Source organism: Hippocampus comes, unplaced genomic scaffold, assembly GCF_001891065.2.
Source record: "Hippocampus comes isolate QL1 unplaced genomic scaffold, H_comes_QL1_v1.1 scaffold177, whole genome shotgun sequence".
Classification (NCBI taxonomy): domain Eukaryota; kingdom Metazoa; phylum Chordata; class Actinopteri; order Syngnathiformes; family Syngnathidae; genus Hippocampus; species Hippocampus comes.
In genome coordinates, this window is record NW_017806158.1 from 655116 (window position 1) to 674444 (window position 19329).

At 43.4% G+C, this 19329-nt stretch overlaps 2 protein-coding genes across 2 annotated transcripts in view; both read left to right on the forward strand.

The window, feature by feature from the left end:
• Window positions 1-3929, forward strand: part of prdm15 (PR domain containing 15) — a 19946-nt gene extending 16017 nt beyond the window's left edge. Inside the window, exons 21-24 of the mRNA XM_019895274.1 lie at window positions 2058-2233; window positions 2319-2399; window positions 2556-2777; window positions 3226-3929. Coding sequence (XP_019750833.1) covers window positions 2058-2233; window positions 2319-2399; window positions 2556-2777; window positions 3226-3762 — 1016 coding nt within the window. The 3' untranslated portion in view covers window positions 3763-3929. The remainder of the gene's footprint in view (window positions 1-2057; window positions 2234-2318; window positions 2400-2555; window positions 2778-3225) is intronic.
• Window positions 3930-6476: 2547 nt separating this feature from the next.
• Window positions 6477-18722, forward strand: ripk4 (receptor-interacting serine-threonine kinase 4). The gene is made up of 8 exons (XM_019895278.1): window positions 6477-6939; window positions 11112-11403; window positions 12969-13117; window positions 13215-13264; window positions 14397-14555; window positions 15171-15283; window positions 16765-17008; window positions 17104-18722. Exons 1-8 carry the CDS (start codon window positions 6758-6760, stop codon window positions 18312-18314), a joined length of 2400 nt encoding a protein of 799 aa, XP_019750837.1. The 5' UTR covers window positions 6477-6757; the 3' UTR covers window positions 18315-18722.
• Window positions 18723-19329: the final 607 nt, after the last annotated feature.

The following is a 19329-nucleotide window of genomic DNA, read 5'->3' on the forward strand; positions in this document are numbered from 1 at the left end:
AGATTACCGCTTTTTCTGCAGTCAGTGATTGACTTCTATGCAAAGTCATTTCTCAACTTGTGTTCCGTGCCATGTCATGCCTGTTGAGTGTTGATTTACTTCATATTAAGAAACTACTGCACTAAAACATTAATTCATAAATGTATATCATATGATTTTATTTCTTTTTCTCAGTATAAATAACACGTGCCCTGACTGTTCTACTCTTTGAATAAAAACACATCATTCAAGCGTAAGGGAGTGCAAGGGGTTATGATGGAGGGGTGTTGCAAATCATGAACACCTGCCAAGTGGTATGATAGCATTGTTTTATACATGTCCTCGGCTAGGCCTCAATTTCAAAATCAGTCCTTGGTCCTTGGCCTTGGCCTTGGAGGCAAGTCCTTGGTCCTTGGCCTTGGCCTCGGAAAATTTTTCAAGTCCTTGGCCTTGGCCTTGCCTCGGAAAATTTTCCAAGTCCTTGGCCTTGGCCTTGGCCTCGGAGGCAAGTCCTTGGCCTTGGCCTTGGCCTTGGCCTCGGGTTGCCGGTCCTTGGACACATCCCTGGCAAAAAATATATAAAGGACACCGGAATGCCATTTTGTACTTCTACATGTCTTGACAACTTGTGGGAAATTTGAGCTCCCAAGTGTTTAACTTTCGATTACTTCCCTTTGATGAAACATACGCAACACGTGAAAATGTACACTTAATGTACGTGCACCCCACGAGGGTTAAAAACGCCTGGAGATGGGGCTCAGTAGCGGTTACCCGGTAGCCTGACTTGCTCCCATGGGGTCTGGCAGGGCACATCCCGAAGAGGCAACAAGGAATGAGGTCTCTTAACTTCAGGAATTTGGTTGTGATGCCTTCCTGGCGAGGTCTTTTGGGCACATCCTACAGGGAGGAAGGAGGCCCCAGGCAAACGCCTGGAGATGGGGCTCAGTAGCGGTTACCCGGTAGCCTGACTTGCTCCCATGGGGTCTGGCAGGGCACATCCCGAAGAGGCAACAAGGAATGAGGTCTCTTAACTTCAGGAATTTGGTTGTGATGCCTTCCTGGCGAGGTCTTTTGGGCACATCCTACAGGGAGGAAGGAGGCCCCAGGCAAGAACCAGGACATGCTGGACAACTATGTAACCCGAATGGCCGAGGAATGCCTTGGCGCATCCCCCTAGAACAGTGGTGTCAAACTCATTTTTGTCATGAACCACATTTTAGTTACCGTTTCCCTTGGAGGGCTGTTATGACCGAAACCAAAAAAGTCAATAATAGCGGTTTATTCAACTTGTTTAAGTTACTGTAATGAGGGGTTTGGTTACAAGAAAATGCTTACAATATGTCTCTTATTTATTTCACATGAGAATTTTAAATTTTGGTCGACATTTTAGCAAACATCATGCAAGTTGACATGCTTGATTTGCTTCCGCGGGCCACATAAAATGATGTGACGGGCCGGATCTGGCCCCCGGGCCTTGAGTTTGACACTTCTACCGTAGAAGTATAGGATGAAGTCGCTGGGTAGAGAAAAATTAGGCTTTCCTGCTTAGGTTCCTGTCCTCTGAGACCCAACCGGACCTGACCTGTATCAGTAAAAGATGAATGGATACTTTTTTATTATTATTATTATTATTATTGTGTAGTTTTACCGTTGGGCGGCACTGTGAGGTTGACTGGGTAGCACGCCGACCTCACACTGCAAAGGTCCAGGGTTCGATTCCGGCTCCGGCCTTCCTGTGTGGAGTTATCATGTTCTCCCGTGCCTGCGTGGGTTTTTTCCGGGTACTCCAATTACCTCCCACATTCCCAAAAACATGCAGGGCAGGTTAGCGGAACACTCTAAATTGTCCCTAGGTGTGAGTGTCAGCGCGGATGGTCATTTCTCAATTGGCTGGCTACCAGTTCAGGGAGTACCCCGCCTACTGCTCAAAGACAGCCAGTAGCACACCCGCGACCCTTGTGAGGATAAGCGGATCATAAAATGGATGGATGGATGGTTTTACTGTTCGTTACAGGACAAATAAAGCCTGATTGCTTTCTCGCCTTGCCAAGCCTCTCTCATGTTGCCTCTCTCAACAGTGGGAAAGACCTGGACTTGCGCCACCTGCGATAAAAAGTATCTGACGGAGTACATGCTGCAGAAACATGTGCACCTGACCCATGAAAAGGTGGAGGCCCAGTCATGTAACCTCTGCGGCACCAAGGTTTCCACGCGGGCCTCAATGAATCGACACCTGCGCCGCAAACACCCTGAGGTGAGAGCAGCATCGCTTATTTGGTTGGACTTTGTGACGCAATTACACATTAACCTTCCTTTTTGTTTGCCTTTTGTATTTCAAGGTTGTCCCCGTGAGAATTGATGACTTTGATGAGTTTCAGGAACCCCCGACAATCAATGACTCGTCTGTCAGCATTGCGCAGGTTAGCTTGAAGCCTGAAAAAGCTTTTTCTTATGGTTTATGCACTAAATACACAAGCACGGCTAATCTTTTTTTTCATCATGTCGCTGTATATTTTATGGGTGTGGGTGTTTTTGTTATATGGTGAAATGTCATGAATTACCTCACAATCCCTTAGCCAAGCCTGACGTTAGAAAAAGACAGCCTGTCTCAGGAAAGACCCAGCCGACCTACCCGCCAGGCCAAGAAGAAGCTAAGAGTCACGCCCGAGCCAGAACTCTCCGGATCAGATGATTACGTTGATTTCACAGAGCCCAGACATGAACCTCAGCCCGAATTCAAAACTGTAATCATTGGCGAGGAGACAGAAACGAGCTCTGCAGTGCAGAGTATCCAGCAGGTACGGTTGCATATTCACCTGAATCGTCGAGTCAAATGTATTTCGATCTCCACTAATCACAGAAAAGTCTCACAGCTGACAAAAATTAACGACATCCCCTGATCTGAACCATGACAGAGATAATGTTCATTTCAGACTGATCAACAGTCGAGAGATCAATAAGCATGGACATTTTTGAAAAATCCTTTCGTGATCTCCAGGGGATAAATTAACTCATTCACTCCCAAAGACGGTTTTAAAGGTCTTTTCAGAGTTGGTCCAGAATTGGCTGGTACTGAATGAGTTAAATGAGTGTCAGTAGTGTAGAACTGTATTTGTACACGCTTGGAGGATATCAGTACATGTAGTTGCCAAATACAGTCAAGTCTTTCTGTTCAAAGAAATGCTTTTTGTTTGCTGCTGCAGAAGAAATGTTGCTTCTGTAATTCCCGCCTTGCAATCATTTCAGGTGGTGGTTCTCACCGACCCCAACGCCGCATCTGCCCCCTCCCCCAACAACTCAGTGGGGCTAAGCAACATCACGGTCACGCCCATCAACAGCCCAACCCCAGCTCAGTTCACAAGCTTGCAGCCCGTTGCCGTCGGGCACCTGACAGCCGGCGACCGGCCCCTGTCGCTGGACAACTCGATCCTCACTGTCACTTTCGACACGGTCAGCGGCTCGGCCATGCTCCACAACAGGCCCGCCGATCTCGGTCCAGAATCTGTCGGTCCACCCGGAGGACAGTCCGCCCAGTCGGTTTCACATTTCATCAACCTTGCCACTCTAGTCAACCCCATGAGTCACCAGCTTGAAGCCCAGACTCTAGCCTGGAGGCCATCACCGACAGCCGAGGGCGGCCAAGGCACCCCTGTGGTTGAAGGCGCCCAGGGGGAGGTTCACGGGGTCCAGCGTCAGGGGCCCGAGGGAGCGCAGTCAGGCCCGAGTCAGCCGCCCACACCACAGCAGCAAAGCGGCGCCACACAGCAGATGTTTAGCTACTAATGAGGCGCTGGTCACCTCAAGCGGTTGCATGTACAAACATTTGTCATTGTAAATTTTATAAAATGTATATAGTTTTGAATCATTGTCACCCAGATGCCTCTCTAGTGCCATTCTAGTGATTTTTTTTTCAGAAAAATCAAAGTGTTAAAATAGTAAATCTTGTTTGGAAAAAAAACTCTTAAGTATTTTTTAATGCTTCATTTAAATCCTTCACCAGCCATTGAAATGTGCTTGTTATCAAGATGGAAGCGCAAGAACAGATTTATTTAAATTTTTTTTAGTCATGTGATCACGATCATGAGTCATTCATGTTATCAAGATGGAAGCGCAAGAAGATTTATTTTTTATTTTTTTAGTCATGTGATCACGATCATGAGTCATTCGTTCTGTTGCATTTGTGTGACTTTGTCTTTGCTTGTCTGTGAAAGAAAAAGAGGATGTCAAGCACACCGTTTTAGTTCAAATTACTTCAATCTTTTATTAAGAACGTCTTTCGTTCATACGCACTTGTCACAGTATCTGACCAATTTGATGGACTGAAACGTGACAGATTTTGGAAAATGGATTGATGCGTTGACTGCTTGAACAACCAATCGGGTTCCTTAATCAGTAGTTGGCAACTGTGGCCGGCGTGGTTCCGTTCGCCAATTTATCCCAGAATGCATTGCCTCCTGCCGAAATGAACTCAGTGTGACAAAAATAGCAATATATTGTTTCATTCATGTTGTTTTTATGATGAATTCCACTAACGATCGCTTTATTTAGACAACTGAAGGATGGAGTGAGTGTTTCCAAATTGATGGACTGAAACGTGACAGATTTTGGATTGGATTGATGCGTTGATTGCTTGAACAACCAATCGGATTCCTTAATGAGTAGTTGCCAACTGTGGCCGGCGTGGTTCCGTTCGCCAATTTTTCCCAGAATGCATTGCCTCCTGCCGAAATGAACTCAGTGTGACAAAAATAGCAATATACTGTTTCATTCATATTGTTTTTATTTTGAATTCCACTAACGATCCCTTTATTTAGACAACTGAAGGATGGAGTGAGTGTTTTTTTCACCCGCTTGGTGGCAGTAGCGAGCCGAGAAGACAACCGCACACGCCCCGATGCAAATTTAGAACGTCAGCTCGGAAAATAAAATTAAGAGATAATTTCGAATCAAACTTCTTGCGTAGTTGCGCTTACATAAGACGAAATCTATTTTTAAACAAATAACGGAATACTTTATGTCATATGCGTGGGAAGTGGTTGACCTTGCTGCCTGAAATATACCAGCCAATATTTATTTTTTCCCATTTGGAACATCAAAGCAGATACAAGGAGATATGGAAAATAGAACGTCTTTTGCTCAACAGGTGTGCCATTGTCCCACAGGGAGGGTGAGCTGTGAACGCATTTACATTAACAACAGGTCCAGCCATTTTCTAATCCTTTCATCCACACAAGGGTCGCGGGCGTGCGGAGCCTATCCCAGATGTCTTCGGGCAGTAGGTGGGGTACACCCTGAACTGGTTGCCAGTCAGTCGCAGGACAGAAAAGGTCAGAAGCCATTATACATACCTTATGTGCGTTGAAGTAAAATATGGAACCATTTGACGAAAAATAGAACGTCTTTTGCTTGAGGGTGAGCTGTGAACGCATTTACATTAACAACAGGTCCAGCCATTTTCTAATGCTTTCATCCACAAGGGTCGCGGGCGCCGGAGCCTATCCTAGATGTCTTCTGGCAGTAGGTGGGGTACACCCTGAACTGGTTGCCAGTCAGTCGCAGGACAGAAAAGGTCAGACGCCATTACACATACCTTATGTGCGTTGAAGTGAAATATGGAACCATTTGAGCAACGTGTGTGCGTGTGTGTGTTTGTGTGCATAGTATTTTTTTCCAGTTGCTTATTTTTGTATGTTCATTTCGCTGGTGTGTGAATAATGCTTTCATCCACAAGGGTCGCGGGCGCCGGAGCCTATCCTAGATGTCTTCTGGCAGTAGGTGGGGTACACCCTGAACTGGTTGCCAGTCAGTCGCAGGACAGAAAAGGTCAGAAGCCATTATACATACCTTATGTGCGTTGAAGTAAAATATGGAACCATTTGAGCAACGCGTGTGTGTGTGTGTGTGTGTGTGCATAGTATTTTTTTCCAGTTTATTTTTGTATGTTCATTTCGCTGGTGTGTGAATATTGCTGTTGTGACACCGTTAAATCAGGATTGGGAGTCATTGAAATACTGTAAAATCTATGTGGCTATTTGAAGTGTTTTTCTTGGCAAAAACAAATACTACGAATGATCTACGGCGGAATAAAATAACATAAAATGATGCCATAAATTCATTAATTCCAATATAATCAACTTAAAAGTATAAAATAAAAGTCACAACAATCATAAAATATGTAATTAGAGGAAGCCATGAAATATGAATACAGAAAACAAAGCAAAAATCGGAAGGATTGTCAACAGAATGTTATTTTTAACAGACAGCGTTATCATCGTTTAGTCATGCTCATGGACTGTTTTGTTTTTGTTTTTGTTTTGTTTGTTTTTTTTGCCACACATGGCTGGCATATTTGACCGGAATCAACATTGACAAAGTAACTTGATTCTCACTGCTACTGTGCTTGAGTACATTCCGCAATACAATGACACTAAATCATGATTGTGAGATGACACAATCCTGGCTTTATTGACTATATTCTCAATTTTCCCCACCAGAAATGAGAGAATATCTGGACCGGACGATAAAGTGGCAGCACAGGGGCCTGTGGCCTCTCATGGTGGATCGTCAAAGCAGGAAATGATGTCACAGCAGCAAGGGTCAACCCCCTGTACACCTGGAGAGAAGGAGGGGCCAGGCTTGGCTAGACAAGAAGAAAAAACAAGGAAGTTCTCACAAGTAATTCAGTTGGTGTGTGTGTGTGTGCGTGATCACTCTTAACACTTTGTGCGGGGGGGAGAAAAGAGGATCTGAGCCTTCCAGTTGGTTTGCCAGCACGGGTATGGACGTTCCCGATTCACCGCATGGGAATATGGGACTGCTTCGGACCTTTGATTCGTCTGAGTTCTCCGGCTGGGAGAAAATTGGCTCAGGTGGATTTGGACAAGTATACAAAGTACGGCATGTTCAGTGGAAAACATGGCTCGCTATCAAGTGCCCTCCTTGCCTTCATGTGGATGACAAGTAAGTCCCTTAAACATTGGAATGATGTCAAGCAAGCTCATTTCTGCAATTGGTTCGGATTACGATTTTCAAAAATAATCAAATTGTGATTTTGTTGTTCCTCAACATTGTGATTGAGATTTAACATGTGCTTTTTTTTTTCCAAGGTCCTCATAGCTTGTATTTTTTTAAAGCAAACATAAGCCGTTAATGTTTCTGTATTACAATAAACAACATGAAATTTATTGCACATAAATATTTTGTGTTTTATGGGTTGGGCTGATGCTAAAAAAGGCAATTGGACCATGTATTAATATGAAAGAGCGTTTAATTCAGCAAAAGTTGTTTTCGGTTTTCATTCCAACAACTTCGTACAATTCTACCAATCAAGCGCGGCATAAACTGAAGTCAGGAAGTCATAAGTCTGATCATGCAATCAAATCTGCAGCTTTATGACTTCGACTTTTCTTGTTCCGTGAAACAATGTAAACATGTGGACTGTGTTTTTTTTAAAAGCTCCGAACCAATCTAGAGACTAAATAAATAAATTCATAAATATTCAGGTTAAAAAAAACAATCCTACCAACTGACCGAAATGAAGCCAGTTTCCCCCCCAAAATTGCACTGATTTGTGATTTGAAAATTGCATTCTGCTACATTGCGATGTTGATTCGAGTTGGATTAAAAAAAAAATCCATCCTCGCATCTCATCAAGTCTATCATTTGGTGACAATGTCATGCATGGCAATATTTTTAGTAATGCAAGTTTTAACTTTGGCTCCCTTTGCATTTTTAGTACATTGGCCTGTGTTGCATGTGTACCACTCGCACGCTGACTTTCTACCGTGGGGCTTCCCTGATCGCAGTTGCGAAACCAATACATCATAGAAATGCTAATTTGCCTCCAATTAACACTGATCTAATCAGCCACTCACCCAAAGGAGGAGGTGTTTTGAAATGAATACGCATTTGCAAAGATGCACTCGCTTATACAACCCAAAGATGCACTCACTTATACAACCCCTGCCCAAATTTACCACAACAATGTGGAGTATGTCAATAAGAATTATAGGCATATTCATTGCTTGCAAAATGTCCTTTCAATGGTGTTGAATTTACATCTTAAAGCAACCAGGGGCAACTGGTTATTCTGTTTTATAACCCAGTTTGCGCTCCAATGAAAGATGGCATGATGCGAACTATGGCCACGAAAACACAACTTGCAATTATTCTCCTTCATACTGCACTGGCGTGGAAATAGGAGTTCAGAACATTTTGAGCCAATCTCCTCTGCCATAGAAATAGGTAATCAATAAATAAATTGATGTTGAAAAGACACCAACACCCATCCAAGATGTATCATATGCAAGGCCATGAAGTCTGCAGGTAGAAATAATGGAACTTCCCACACATCAACACTTTCGGTTTGTTGGGTTTCAGGAATATGATGTACCGTATAATTAATATTACTTCTTAAAATATACACCTGTCCTCTTTCCAAATCGTACAATGCATTCTGGGCCAAGTGACAACATCAAATTTCAATCCGTCAACTGCTTATCCAAACATCGCTAAAAGTGAAGCGACAATTTCAAGGCACAGAAGGAATGACGCTCTTCCCCCAAACTCCAAAGCGATGTGATGAACCCGAAGCCAAGATGTTATCATCCCTTAAACATCTCCAAAGTGCATCTTCGCGTCATTTCACCCTGCGACTTCGGTGACCCGCACAAGAACTCAAAAAAGCACCTTTTGTTATTCCTGAGTTGCCGGCTGCCGCTGTGCGGCGTAGACAATAATAGAAGCTGTAAAACCAGTCCTACCGGGCTTGGCTCTTATAGTGCAGGGGCATTGTTTGGTGCTGCTGAGCTGCAATTTGGCTACATGGAGGATTGCGCAACGAGTTGATGCGCACCTTCTGATATCATGTCCGCACATTTTTTTTTTTTTTTACGTAACGTGGTAGGGCACAAAACAACACTGTTTAAAAAAAAGTTTTGTTTTTTTTTTCCCCCTTTCACCCTTTCATGCACCCTGTAACCTGATAACATGATAACCTGTCCACCGCAGTAACCGCTGTCCCTGAACGGGTTAATTTCAGTTTATTACGCAACATTATAAAATTGTATTTATTTCTTTCGCGGAAATTTCCTGTAACTTTTTCCTGTCTGCATTACTTTTTTTTTTCTTTCATTATTTTACATTTAATACAGAGCAGCAATTAATAGCAAAATGTGTGGAACTAAAATTCCTGACTTAATTTCCATTGTCTGACTTCTTTTGCTTTTGGTTCTCATGGTGTGTTGCAAAAAACTGGAAATGCAGAGATTACCAGTCTCTGAATTGGAAGACCGCTCAAATTTCCTCGGAATATGGATGTGCTCTGATTCACCGAAAGGCTAATGCCCAGAGTTTCCATAACAAGCTGTTGCGTATGTAACTTTTTTTAAATTTATTTATTTCTTAAGGGAAAGAAAATATTTCATAATATTTAGATGTAATTATATAATAATTTTCGATCTTAAGGGAACAATCCTGGGACTTAAAGTCCTGTGGTCTGTCCGATTCAAAATTGGATTGTAGCAGTCAAGTTTTAGAAGTAAGAATGCCTGCCGGTAAACACTTTTCATTTGCAAATAGTTGTGAACAAAATAAATTGGAGACAATTACGACTGCCTCGATGACTAATGGCATTGTTTTTTTTTTTAAGGACACATTGGTGGATTAAAAAAAAAACCACAAGACAATAATGAAGTGCTGTAATTTTCTTGGTATGTAGTCTACGCAAATCACCATGAGACTCATGTGACTACCGGTATATATTTTTAAAAAATTATACACACACACACACACACATATATATGTATATATATATATATATATATATATATGTATATGTATGTATGTGTGTGTAAAAGATACACATTGCACTGAACATGAGCTTCCTTCATTTTACCAAAGGCAAAAATCCTACTCGGTTACTTTGGTCTTTCCCACGCATTCCAAAAACGCAAGAATTTCTTTTATCTCAGCCCCATTAAGAAGGTTGTATTTTGAAAACCGCTTTGGCTTGAGATATGTAGTCTTGAGTGTGTGAATGACCCACACAGTTGTGTAGCAGTGATGTCAAGGGGGGGGGGGGTGGCATGGGCTGATAGCGGCAGCTGAGCAAAGGTTGAGCAATGCAGAACAAGCGCTCACTCACCTGCTGCATTCCAGGCTCATCTAATCTGGAATGTCCTCGAGGCCTTAGCGGAGCCACTGGACAGTGAAAAGCACAAGCCACATTAAGGCCGAATGATTTTGGGGTGGGGACTAAATGCTCTACTCCACTCCATCTTGCACTTGCGATTTCATATGCTTTCATTTTTCAAGATCCCCTTCCCACATATTAAAACAAACACAAGCAATAAATTAACTCTTTCAGGGACAGAGGTCACTAGAGTGGACAGCTTATCATATTATCAGGTTACAGGGTGCATCAAAGGAATAATCTGTTTTACAGAAAAACAACAGATTTATTGTACAAAAATAGTTTGGTCTTAAAGAAATAAAGGCACATGAAGCCTGAATTATAATGAAAGACATGTAGTCAGTAAATCAGATTACAACAGTCATGCAAACAAATCTTTGGCTTTATCCCTTCAACTTTTCATGTTTCATGAATCGATTATGTAAACATGTGGAGTGCACTTCTTAAGCATTGAACTTTTTGAAACACTGTATAAAGCATAATGACCGACCGAAATGGAGCTGTTTTTTGTTGTTTTTTTTTAGGCGGGGGGGGGGGGGGGGGATTTAAAAATTGTATTCTACTGTACTTGTGCAGTCAATTTGAATTCAATTCATTTTTTCAGCCCTTATCCACCTGCACCCACTGGTTAATTTCAGAAACATTCTTAAAGCCTACAAGGCCTTGACTCCAAGGTTAATGGCAGTAAACATTTACCATAACTGTCAGTGCAGTCAGCATGACGTGCAGGCTTCCGAAGTTTGATGTTGGGCCTGAAGTGATGTCAGATATTACAGGTCAGCGAGCAAAGTATGAGCCTCCAAAAGATTTGCTTAATGTTTTCTAAGATGGAGATAATCATTGCTGTTTTGTTTGTTTTGAAGCAGTCCCTCAGGCCAGTGAAACTTTTCAAAAGTGATTTTTTTTTTTTAATGTATTTTTTTCACTTCTATTTGCTCAGGGAGCGATCAGAGCTGCTGGAAGAGGCCAAGAAAATGGAAGCAGCCAAGTTCCGCTACATTTTGCCTGTGTATGGGATCTGCGAGGATGCTCAGGGCCTGGTCATGGAGTACATGGAGAGAGGCTCCCTGGAAACCCTTCTGGCTACGGAGCCGCTTCCCTGGGAGCTCCGCTTCCGGATCATCCACGAGACGGCTGTTGGGATGAATTTCTTACACTGCATGGAGCCACCGCTGCTCCACTTGGACCTGAAGCCTGCCAACATCCTGCTGGACGCACACTGCCACGTCAAGGTGTGTTTTTGTCTGTTTCCACTTACACTGATGGGAAAATTATATTTAACAAACAACTACAAAAGCTCTAATGAGAAAACAAACCACCACCAGGAGTGAACCTTTTTGATGGGCTAAGTTGCGGTGCCCCTGTCAGACTGATTTAATATAAGCATAAAATAATAGGATATGTTGCCATGGTTAGTTTATATGAAGCATTTTTATTTTGGGCAACTGCATAACCTCACTAAGGCCTTGTCCATCCACACATCCTTTTTCTGAACCGCTTTATCCTCACAAGGGTCACGGGGCATGCTGGACCCTATCCCAGCCGTCTTCGGGCAGTAGGCGGGGGACACCCTGAACCGGTTGCCAGCCAATCGCAGGGCACACAGAGACAAACAACCATCTGCGCCCACACTCACACTTAGGGACAATTTAGAGCAGTGGTGTCAAACTCATTTTTTGTCGCGGGCCACTTCAGAGTTATGGCTTCCTTCGGCGGGCCGGTGCAAAATCCCATCGTTATTTATTACCCATGACAATTTGACATTTCGATACAGATTTCAGCACACATGATTTGCTCCCGCGGGCCACATTAAATGACGTGGGGGGCCGGATCTGGCCCCCGGGCCTTGACTTTGACACCTGTGATTTAGAGTGTTCAATCAGCATGTTTTTGGAATATGGGAGGAAACCGGAGTGCCCGGAGAAAACCCAGGCAGGCACGGGGGAGAACATCTAAACTCCACACAGGGAGGCCAGAGCTGGGATCGAACCCACGACCTCTGCACTGTCAGGTTGACACGCTAACCACTGGACCACCGGGCCTCCCCAAAGCATTGTAATTTCACAAATGAATATTGATGCTTCAAAGAATGAATCATTGACGAAATTACTAACATATTTACATAGCCCTTATTTTCCATCATTGCACAGAATATATTTTTTGTTTTGAGCGCTGATCAAACTTTTTAGCTGCCGTTCACCTGGAGATATTTGAGATGAAAGTGGAATCAAAGGTTTAAATAAATCACTGATCTGCCTTTGGTGGTACTGTATTACGAAATTGACGATTAAGACAAGTTATTTTTGTCAACAAAAGTACCCAGTAATCTCACCCTTCCTTAAAGCTCACTCAACAAGCCACAGTTGTATTTTCTATGAAATAGCATTCCAGCAGTGTACCGGTTTGTCTTTCCTGTTTATCTGTTTGAAAATGACGGCCTTCAGTCCTAACAGACTTGTTGTTTTACTCGGAGCGGCTCAACTGAAATGAATGTAGTAGGTGGGAACCATCAATTTAACCGTAATAGCTACATGTAAACACTTCTTCCAGGCTTGTCCCTACAGGATTCCTTTAGTTTCCTGTATAAAGCACCCTGTGACTCTATCTGGGTACGTGTGTTTGTGTGACTGCGCGTGGGTGTGCTCACTCCACGACGAAGGGCCTCTCCTGCCTCTGCGGCATGCCGTGACTTGGCCCTGGAGTTTTGCTGCCGCTCCGCGCAAGGAAACGTAGTCAACTTGCGAGATGACTAGTCACGGTCTTCCGTTTAAGGCTCCGTGTTGTCTCTCTGTCTCAGATATCAGATTTTGGCCTGGCTCACTGGAACGGTCTGTCACGCGCCGATGACATAAGTCGGGACGGCTTCTGCGGCACCATCGCCTACCTGCCACCTGAAAGCATCATTGAGAAAGACCGAATGCCTGACACCAAACATGACATATACAGGTTGGATTTTTTTTTTTTTTTTAAGCCTCTAATTGTACAGAATTCTGTGAGGAAACAATGTAATGTAAAACCGATACTTCTGTTTTTTTTTCTCCAGTTTTTCCATTGTCATCTGGGGCATCCTTACTCAGAAGAAACCCTATCAAGGTAAGACCAAAGTATTATTGAAATAATACAGCAAAAAGTATCCCGACAGTGAAAATCTCATTTAAAAAAAAAAAGCCGTAAAGACAGAATACAGCCACGAATCTAACGATAGCCAAATTCCAATCGTATTCGAATGAAATTTCATTTCAACCTATGTTGAACTTTATGCCCATAACATAAACGCAACAGTCAGAGACAATAAGTGAAGCCCTTTGCAAACCACAATCACATTCACTTATTCCATTTGTAGATTGATATTTTATCCCCATTCTTGTCGACTATGTTCGATGTTTGCCTTAATCCTTTCATGCAACCCGATAACATGGTAAGCTGTCCACTGTCATAACCGCTGTCCCTCAAGGGGTTAATAGTGTCTACATGTGCGCTTGTGTGCGCACGTTTGTCTAGTAAATACCAGCAAACATCCGTGGACGGGGTTCATCTGATAAATAAGGTGTATTTTGTCCTCTCGGGTAGCAATGCAGTTCAGGTGACTCTAAGAACAAAGTTGTTTACATGGTGGCCAGGTTGCTGCCCACATAAAAAAGTGCGCCGCTGGCCTACTTTTGGCTTTACCACAATCGATTAGAGAAGCCAGAAACTTTGATCGTGTCGCTCTGTTTCCTTCTGGGAAACAGTACACACTGTAGCTACTCATCGACAGATGTAATGCTCCTCTCTTCTTTATTTGCACCAACGCTTCCTGTAAACCGGTTTGAATTCAGTGAAATGAAATGACTTTTATTGTTGGATAAAGCAGCACGCTGGCCTCCTGGTCTGAGGTTTTTGGGGTCAAATCTCTTGATCAGGCCCTGCTGTGTGTGTGTGGAGTTTTGATATTCTCCCTGTCCTTGTGTGGGTTTTCGAGATGAAAGTTGAGTGGAAATGGTTGTTTGTTTTTATGTGCCCTGTGATTGGTTGGCGACTCGTCCAGTGTGAAACTCCGCTTCTTGGCCACAGTCAGCTGGTCACCCCCAACTAAAATGAGGATAAGCGCTCAAGAAAATAAATTATTAGGTTTTTATTATATACATCTGTGATTCCAACCTGTGATTTTTGTTTGAAACTACACATTGTTACTCGGAAACGGAGAAAATGATGACATTGTTTCTTTGGTCGCTTTTCCCCATAGGAGAGAACAACATCTTGCAGATCATGGTGAAGGTGGTGAAAGGGGTGCGTCCGGATCTGGGGGCAGTGCCGCGTAGTCACCCTACCACCTGCACAGGCTTCCTGAGCCTAATGCAACGCTGCTGGGCAACTAGTCCTGAGGCCAGACCCAGCTTCCAGGGTAAGCTTTCTTTTTCATCTGCTCCTCACTTTTCGGCTTTTCCTTCAAAACTGTCTTTTTTTTTCTTATTGACTAATGCTGCACTGGTGGTAACAATATGCCTCATTATATTTTATTATTACTATTTTTATTTAATCCTTTTATGCACCCTATAACCCGATAACATGGTAAGCTGTCCACTGTACTAACCGCTGTCCCTGAGAGGGTTGATATATTGCTGGCGTCAGGCAGAAGCCTCGTACCACTAAAATCATTACTTCTAGGAGACTCCAAAACTGTGCAAACATGAATATGCCTTCATCAAAGAGAGCAGGCCATTTTCAGCACTTGAGATTGTTCAGTAATTGGTATAAATAACACTCGCACACATTCATCATGTGAGTGAATCGCTGTGGGAAAAAGCCAATAATTGCTACTTTGCTTTACGTTGTCCGGCCCATCTTTTAGAAGGACTCTTCACTGACAGCAGACAGAATTAAATTTAAAAAGTTCAAGTACAACACACACTTTTCACGTACAGTAACTGTAGCATAAAACTGATTTTCTTTCCCCGTCATCCCCAATGTCATCTCTGTTGTTCCTAAATGTTGACTAATCTATTGATGATTCTTCCAGACATCACATCCGAAGCTGAAGCTCTGTGCTGCAAACCTCAAGACGAGCCCAAGACTCCGACCTTGCCAGAGTCGGAGCCTACTTCCTGTGACGGTCTTTCCCCTCACCGCCAGGTAAATATTGACTCCCTTGTTTAACCCTTTGAGGGACAGCGGTTCCTACAGTGGACAGCTTGTCATGTTATCAAGTTATAGGGTGCATGAAAGGGTTATGGGGACAGTAACAGTGCTTTGAAGGAAGCAGTCGCTATAAATAATTGGAAAGTTTCACACATGGAAGTGGAGGATGCGGGATTGTAGATATGATCAGGGCTGGAGTTGGCCTTCTGGCATACAGAGCAGATGCCCGGTCAGCTGGCAGCTTTCGGGACCGATACAGTGCTATTTAGTTGTTATTTTCCTCCAAATTTCCTTTTTTGATGTATGAATATTAGTATGCATTTGGTCATCCCAATAATGAGAAAAATAGTATTTACTGTATTTGTGCCTAGGTATGTACATGTATTTGTTAAGTCTGTGCGTGTATGTATGGAAGTGCATGTACATATGCATATGTAAATAAGAAAACCGTAACATAAAATGGTGAGGTATATGAATAACAATTAGTAATGAAGATATTATGGAGAAGGGGCGGGATTAAATAAGCTCTCACTTTTCAGGCATGTAATCGAAATGACTGTGCTCTTGTTCTTTCCATGATTGTCCATTTTGTGCAATATAAATATATACATACATATTTTTTTACTTGTCCATTTATAAGTTGCATGTCATTTATATTTTCTGAATGGAAAAAGACGAGTAAGACTACTGCTCTTTTCCTATATTCCGACCTGTTGGTACCCTCAAGAATATTTTTCTTTTTCATTTTTATTTTCATGGCTGTTTATCTGCATGTGTTCCAGACACTGTTATTACATGGTGAGTTATTTTCAGAGTAAATATTTAATTAGAACGACTGTGACATGGCCAAAGAAGAATGTTGACTGATGGGATTGCTCAAGCCTGTCTGCTGTGTGTCACATCCGCACTGTTGATTTTGTGACAAGATAAACATGGTGACCCGGCACCAGACTTCATGAATATTTATCTGTCTGTTAAAATGATCGGGTTTTGGATTTGAAGGTTAGTCATTTTGGCATGGTTAGTCTTTAACTGAGCAAGGGACGTTAAAAGAAACAAGCATTTTTATTTTCATTACTTAAAACACTTTCCATACTTCAAGGATCAGGAATTATAGAGGAGAGAGAGGATGATTTCAGGATTTATAATAATAATAATGAAAATAATTTCACTCATGGAGGCAGCGGTTTCTGCATGATATTCTTTCAGACAGTGTTTTCCGGCTACTACTTGAAAGTGGCTCTTGATCTTCACCCACCCTAGCTGATAATATCAGGATGAGAAATCTCAATTAGACTGTCCAGTTTCCATTATAAGGCCCTTTTGAAAGTTGCCTCCACATTCCGATTGTGCTAGAAGTGGCATTGGACTAAAACACTTGCCACACACTTTACCCACCACAGAATGGAATGGAATGTATGTGTGTCAAAGAACAGTTTGTCCGCAAATCCCTAACTGGTCTATTCTCTCCACAGGTTAAAAACAGTAAGCAACCAGTGCGTCCGATCTCGGCCATGTTGCCCGAAAAAGACTACAGTCTGTCCGAGCTGTTGACCCAGGTGGATTCGGGGATCTCGAGGAGCTTTGATCGACTGAAGGAAGACAGCTGCCAGAGCAAAGAAAACACTAGCAAGAGGCTGTCTGGCATGTCCTCCGCGGATTCAGCTTTCTCTTCGCAAGATTCTATAACGCTCTCTTTTGAGAAGGAAAGCACCATTGGTAAGTTCATCTAAAAGTCAAAGCTTGAACACGGAAGAATAGAAGTTAATGTCTCGTGGTGTCGTGGGTATTAAATGGCTTCTTCTTCCTACTAGATTCCGGTGAGGTCCACAAAAGGAAGTTATGCGACGCCATCAGAACAAAGGACATTGCAAAACTGATGAAGCTCCTGCAGCCGCAGGATGTTGACCATCTGCTCGACGGAGGAGGCAGCCTCCTCCATTACGCTGTCATCTTGGACAACGAGGAAGCCGTCAAATTCCTTCTGCTGAATAACGCCAATCCCAACCTCGCCAATGCGCGTGGCTCCACCCCCCTCCACATGGCCACAGAGAAGCACTTGAAGCCCCTAGCAGAACTTCTGCTCAGCCGGCGGAGCACCAACGTCAATGCCAAGGATGAGGACCAGTACACGGCTTTGCACTGGGCGGCGCAGAATGGCGACGAGCCCATGACGCGCCTGCTGCTCGAACGGGGGGCGGCCATCAACGAGACCGACGGTCAGGGACGCACGCCTGCTCACATCGCCTGCCAGCACGGCCAGGAGAACGTCGTCCGTGTGCTGCTGAGATATGGCGCCAATGTCCGGATCAAAGGCAAGGACAATTGGACGCCGCTGCACTTGGCTGCCTGGCAGGGTCACCTGGGAATCCTGAAACTACTGGTAAAGCAGGCGGGTGCCGACATCAACGGCCAAACGACGGACGGACGTGCGGCGCTGCATTTAGCTTGCCAGAGGGGGCAGTACCGAGTGGCCCGAATCCTAATCGAACTCAAGGCAGACATTCACATGAAAACCTTGGAGTTAAACACGCCCTTGCATGTTGCAGCGGAAACCGGTCACACCAGCACATCCCGCTTCCTGATCAAACACCACGCGGATATCCACGCCGAGAACAGCCAAGGATTTACTCCTCTTCACTTGGCCTGCCAGCGAGGCCACCTGGCCACAGTCAAGATGTTAATAGAAGAAGGGGCCGATCCTCAAAAATTTACGCGGGCCCAACGGAGCCCATTCCACCTGGCAGCCGAGAGCGGACACAGTGCAGTTCTGAAAAAACTGCTCCTTCACTGTCCAGACGGGGGCGCTCTGTCAGATAAGCACAACCCGTTGCACCTGGCAGACGAGAGGCGATACTTGCCAGAGGACCCCCAGGACTTAATTAGCGAAAGCTTGGCGCCGCCTGAGCCCAAGCAGCCACCAGAGGCTAAGTCACTCCAGAGGAGAGTCGTCATTCTCAAACTGACGGAGCGCAAAGACAATCCGCAGGCGACCAGCTCACAGTGTGCACCTGCTATATGCTAACAGAAGAAAAAGCGCTGCTGAAACTGTTAAAGCTGATGCCCATCTGGTGCTTCCCAGTTAGACCATCAACGGAACAGAATATGCTGTTAGCATTTTATCGTTCTTCAAAAAGCTTCCATGTAAATGTTTATTTATGACAACATTTAGAATATACTTTTTTTTACCCATTTTTTTAACTACATAAACACATTTGGTAAGATGAAAACTGGTTTGGAAACATGGGTTTGTGGACCTTTTTGAGAATGTTGAACTGTACATACCTGTAAATCATGTATAGGGGTAGACAAACCTTTTTGTTATTGTTTCAGAGCCGTTATGGATTTTAAAAAGCTTTGACAATGTTATGTGCCTGTTGCATATGAGTGCTACATCACAGTATCCATTAAAATACATTTCGCCTTACTGTAATTTAGCTTCTCGACTTTTTCCTATTTCAACTGTGAAATAGCTTAATCTGGTCCTAAATGTCTGATATGGCTGACATTTTGAGGTTACGCAAGAGTGCCATACAAGAAGCCATGCTCAGTTGATATCGTAATTTGGTGTCCCTCATTTGATTGGTTTATATTTATGGCCTACGAGTATTTTTTTTATGCTAATATCCACTAGTCTGTAATATTAATAGTGTAAGCATAGGTTAATGCAAATTCTTTGAATATATAAATTGGAGAAACTTAGCAAGAAAAGGGAAACAAGGAATGCGCCGACTAACGTCTTTGCCCCTACTAGCTTAGTCTCGCCATAGGCACACAGCTCAAAAGAGGTGTGTCCTATATCCCAATCTTTTTTCATATCTATGGCAGTCACCAAACAAGCTAATAGTTAGCATGTCTTATTTTATTTCTTCTGCTACTGCTACTCTGTCTTCATCTTTGTAATTTCCAGCAGTCAGGATACCCTGTGGCACCATGTTGCCCCTCACAGGCCAGGCTTGGTATTACAGCTGATTTCAAGCAGGAGACCCTTCATTTTCAGAGATAATTGTCAGGTGAGTGACATGCCGTTTGTCATTTTG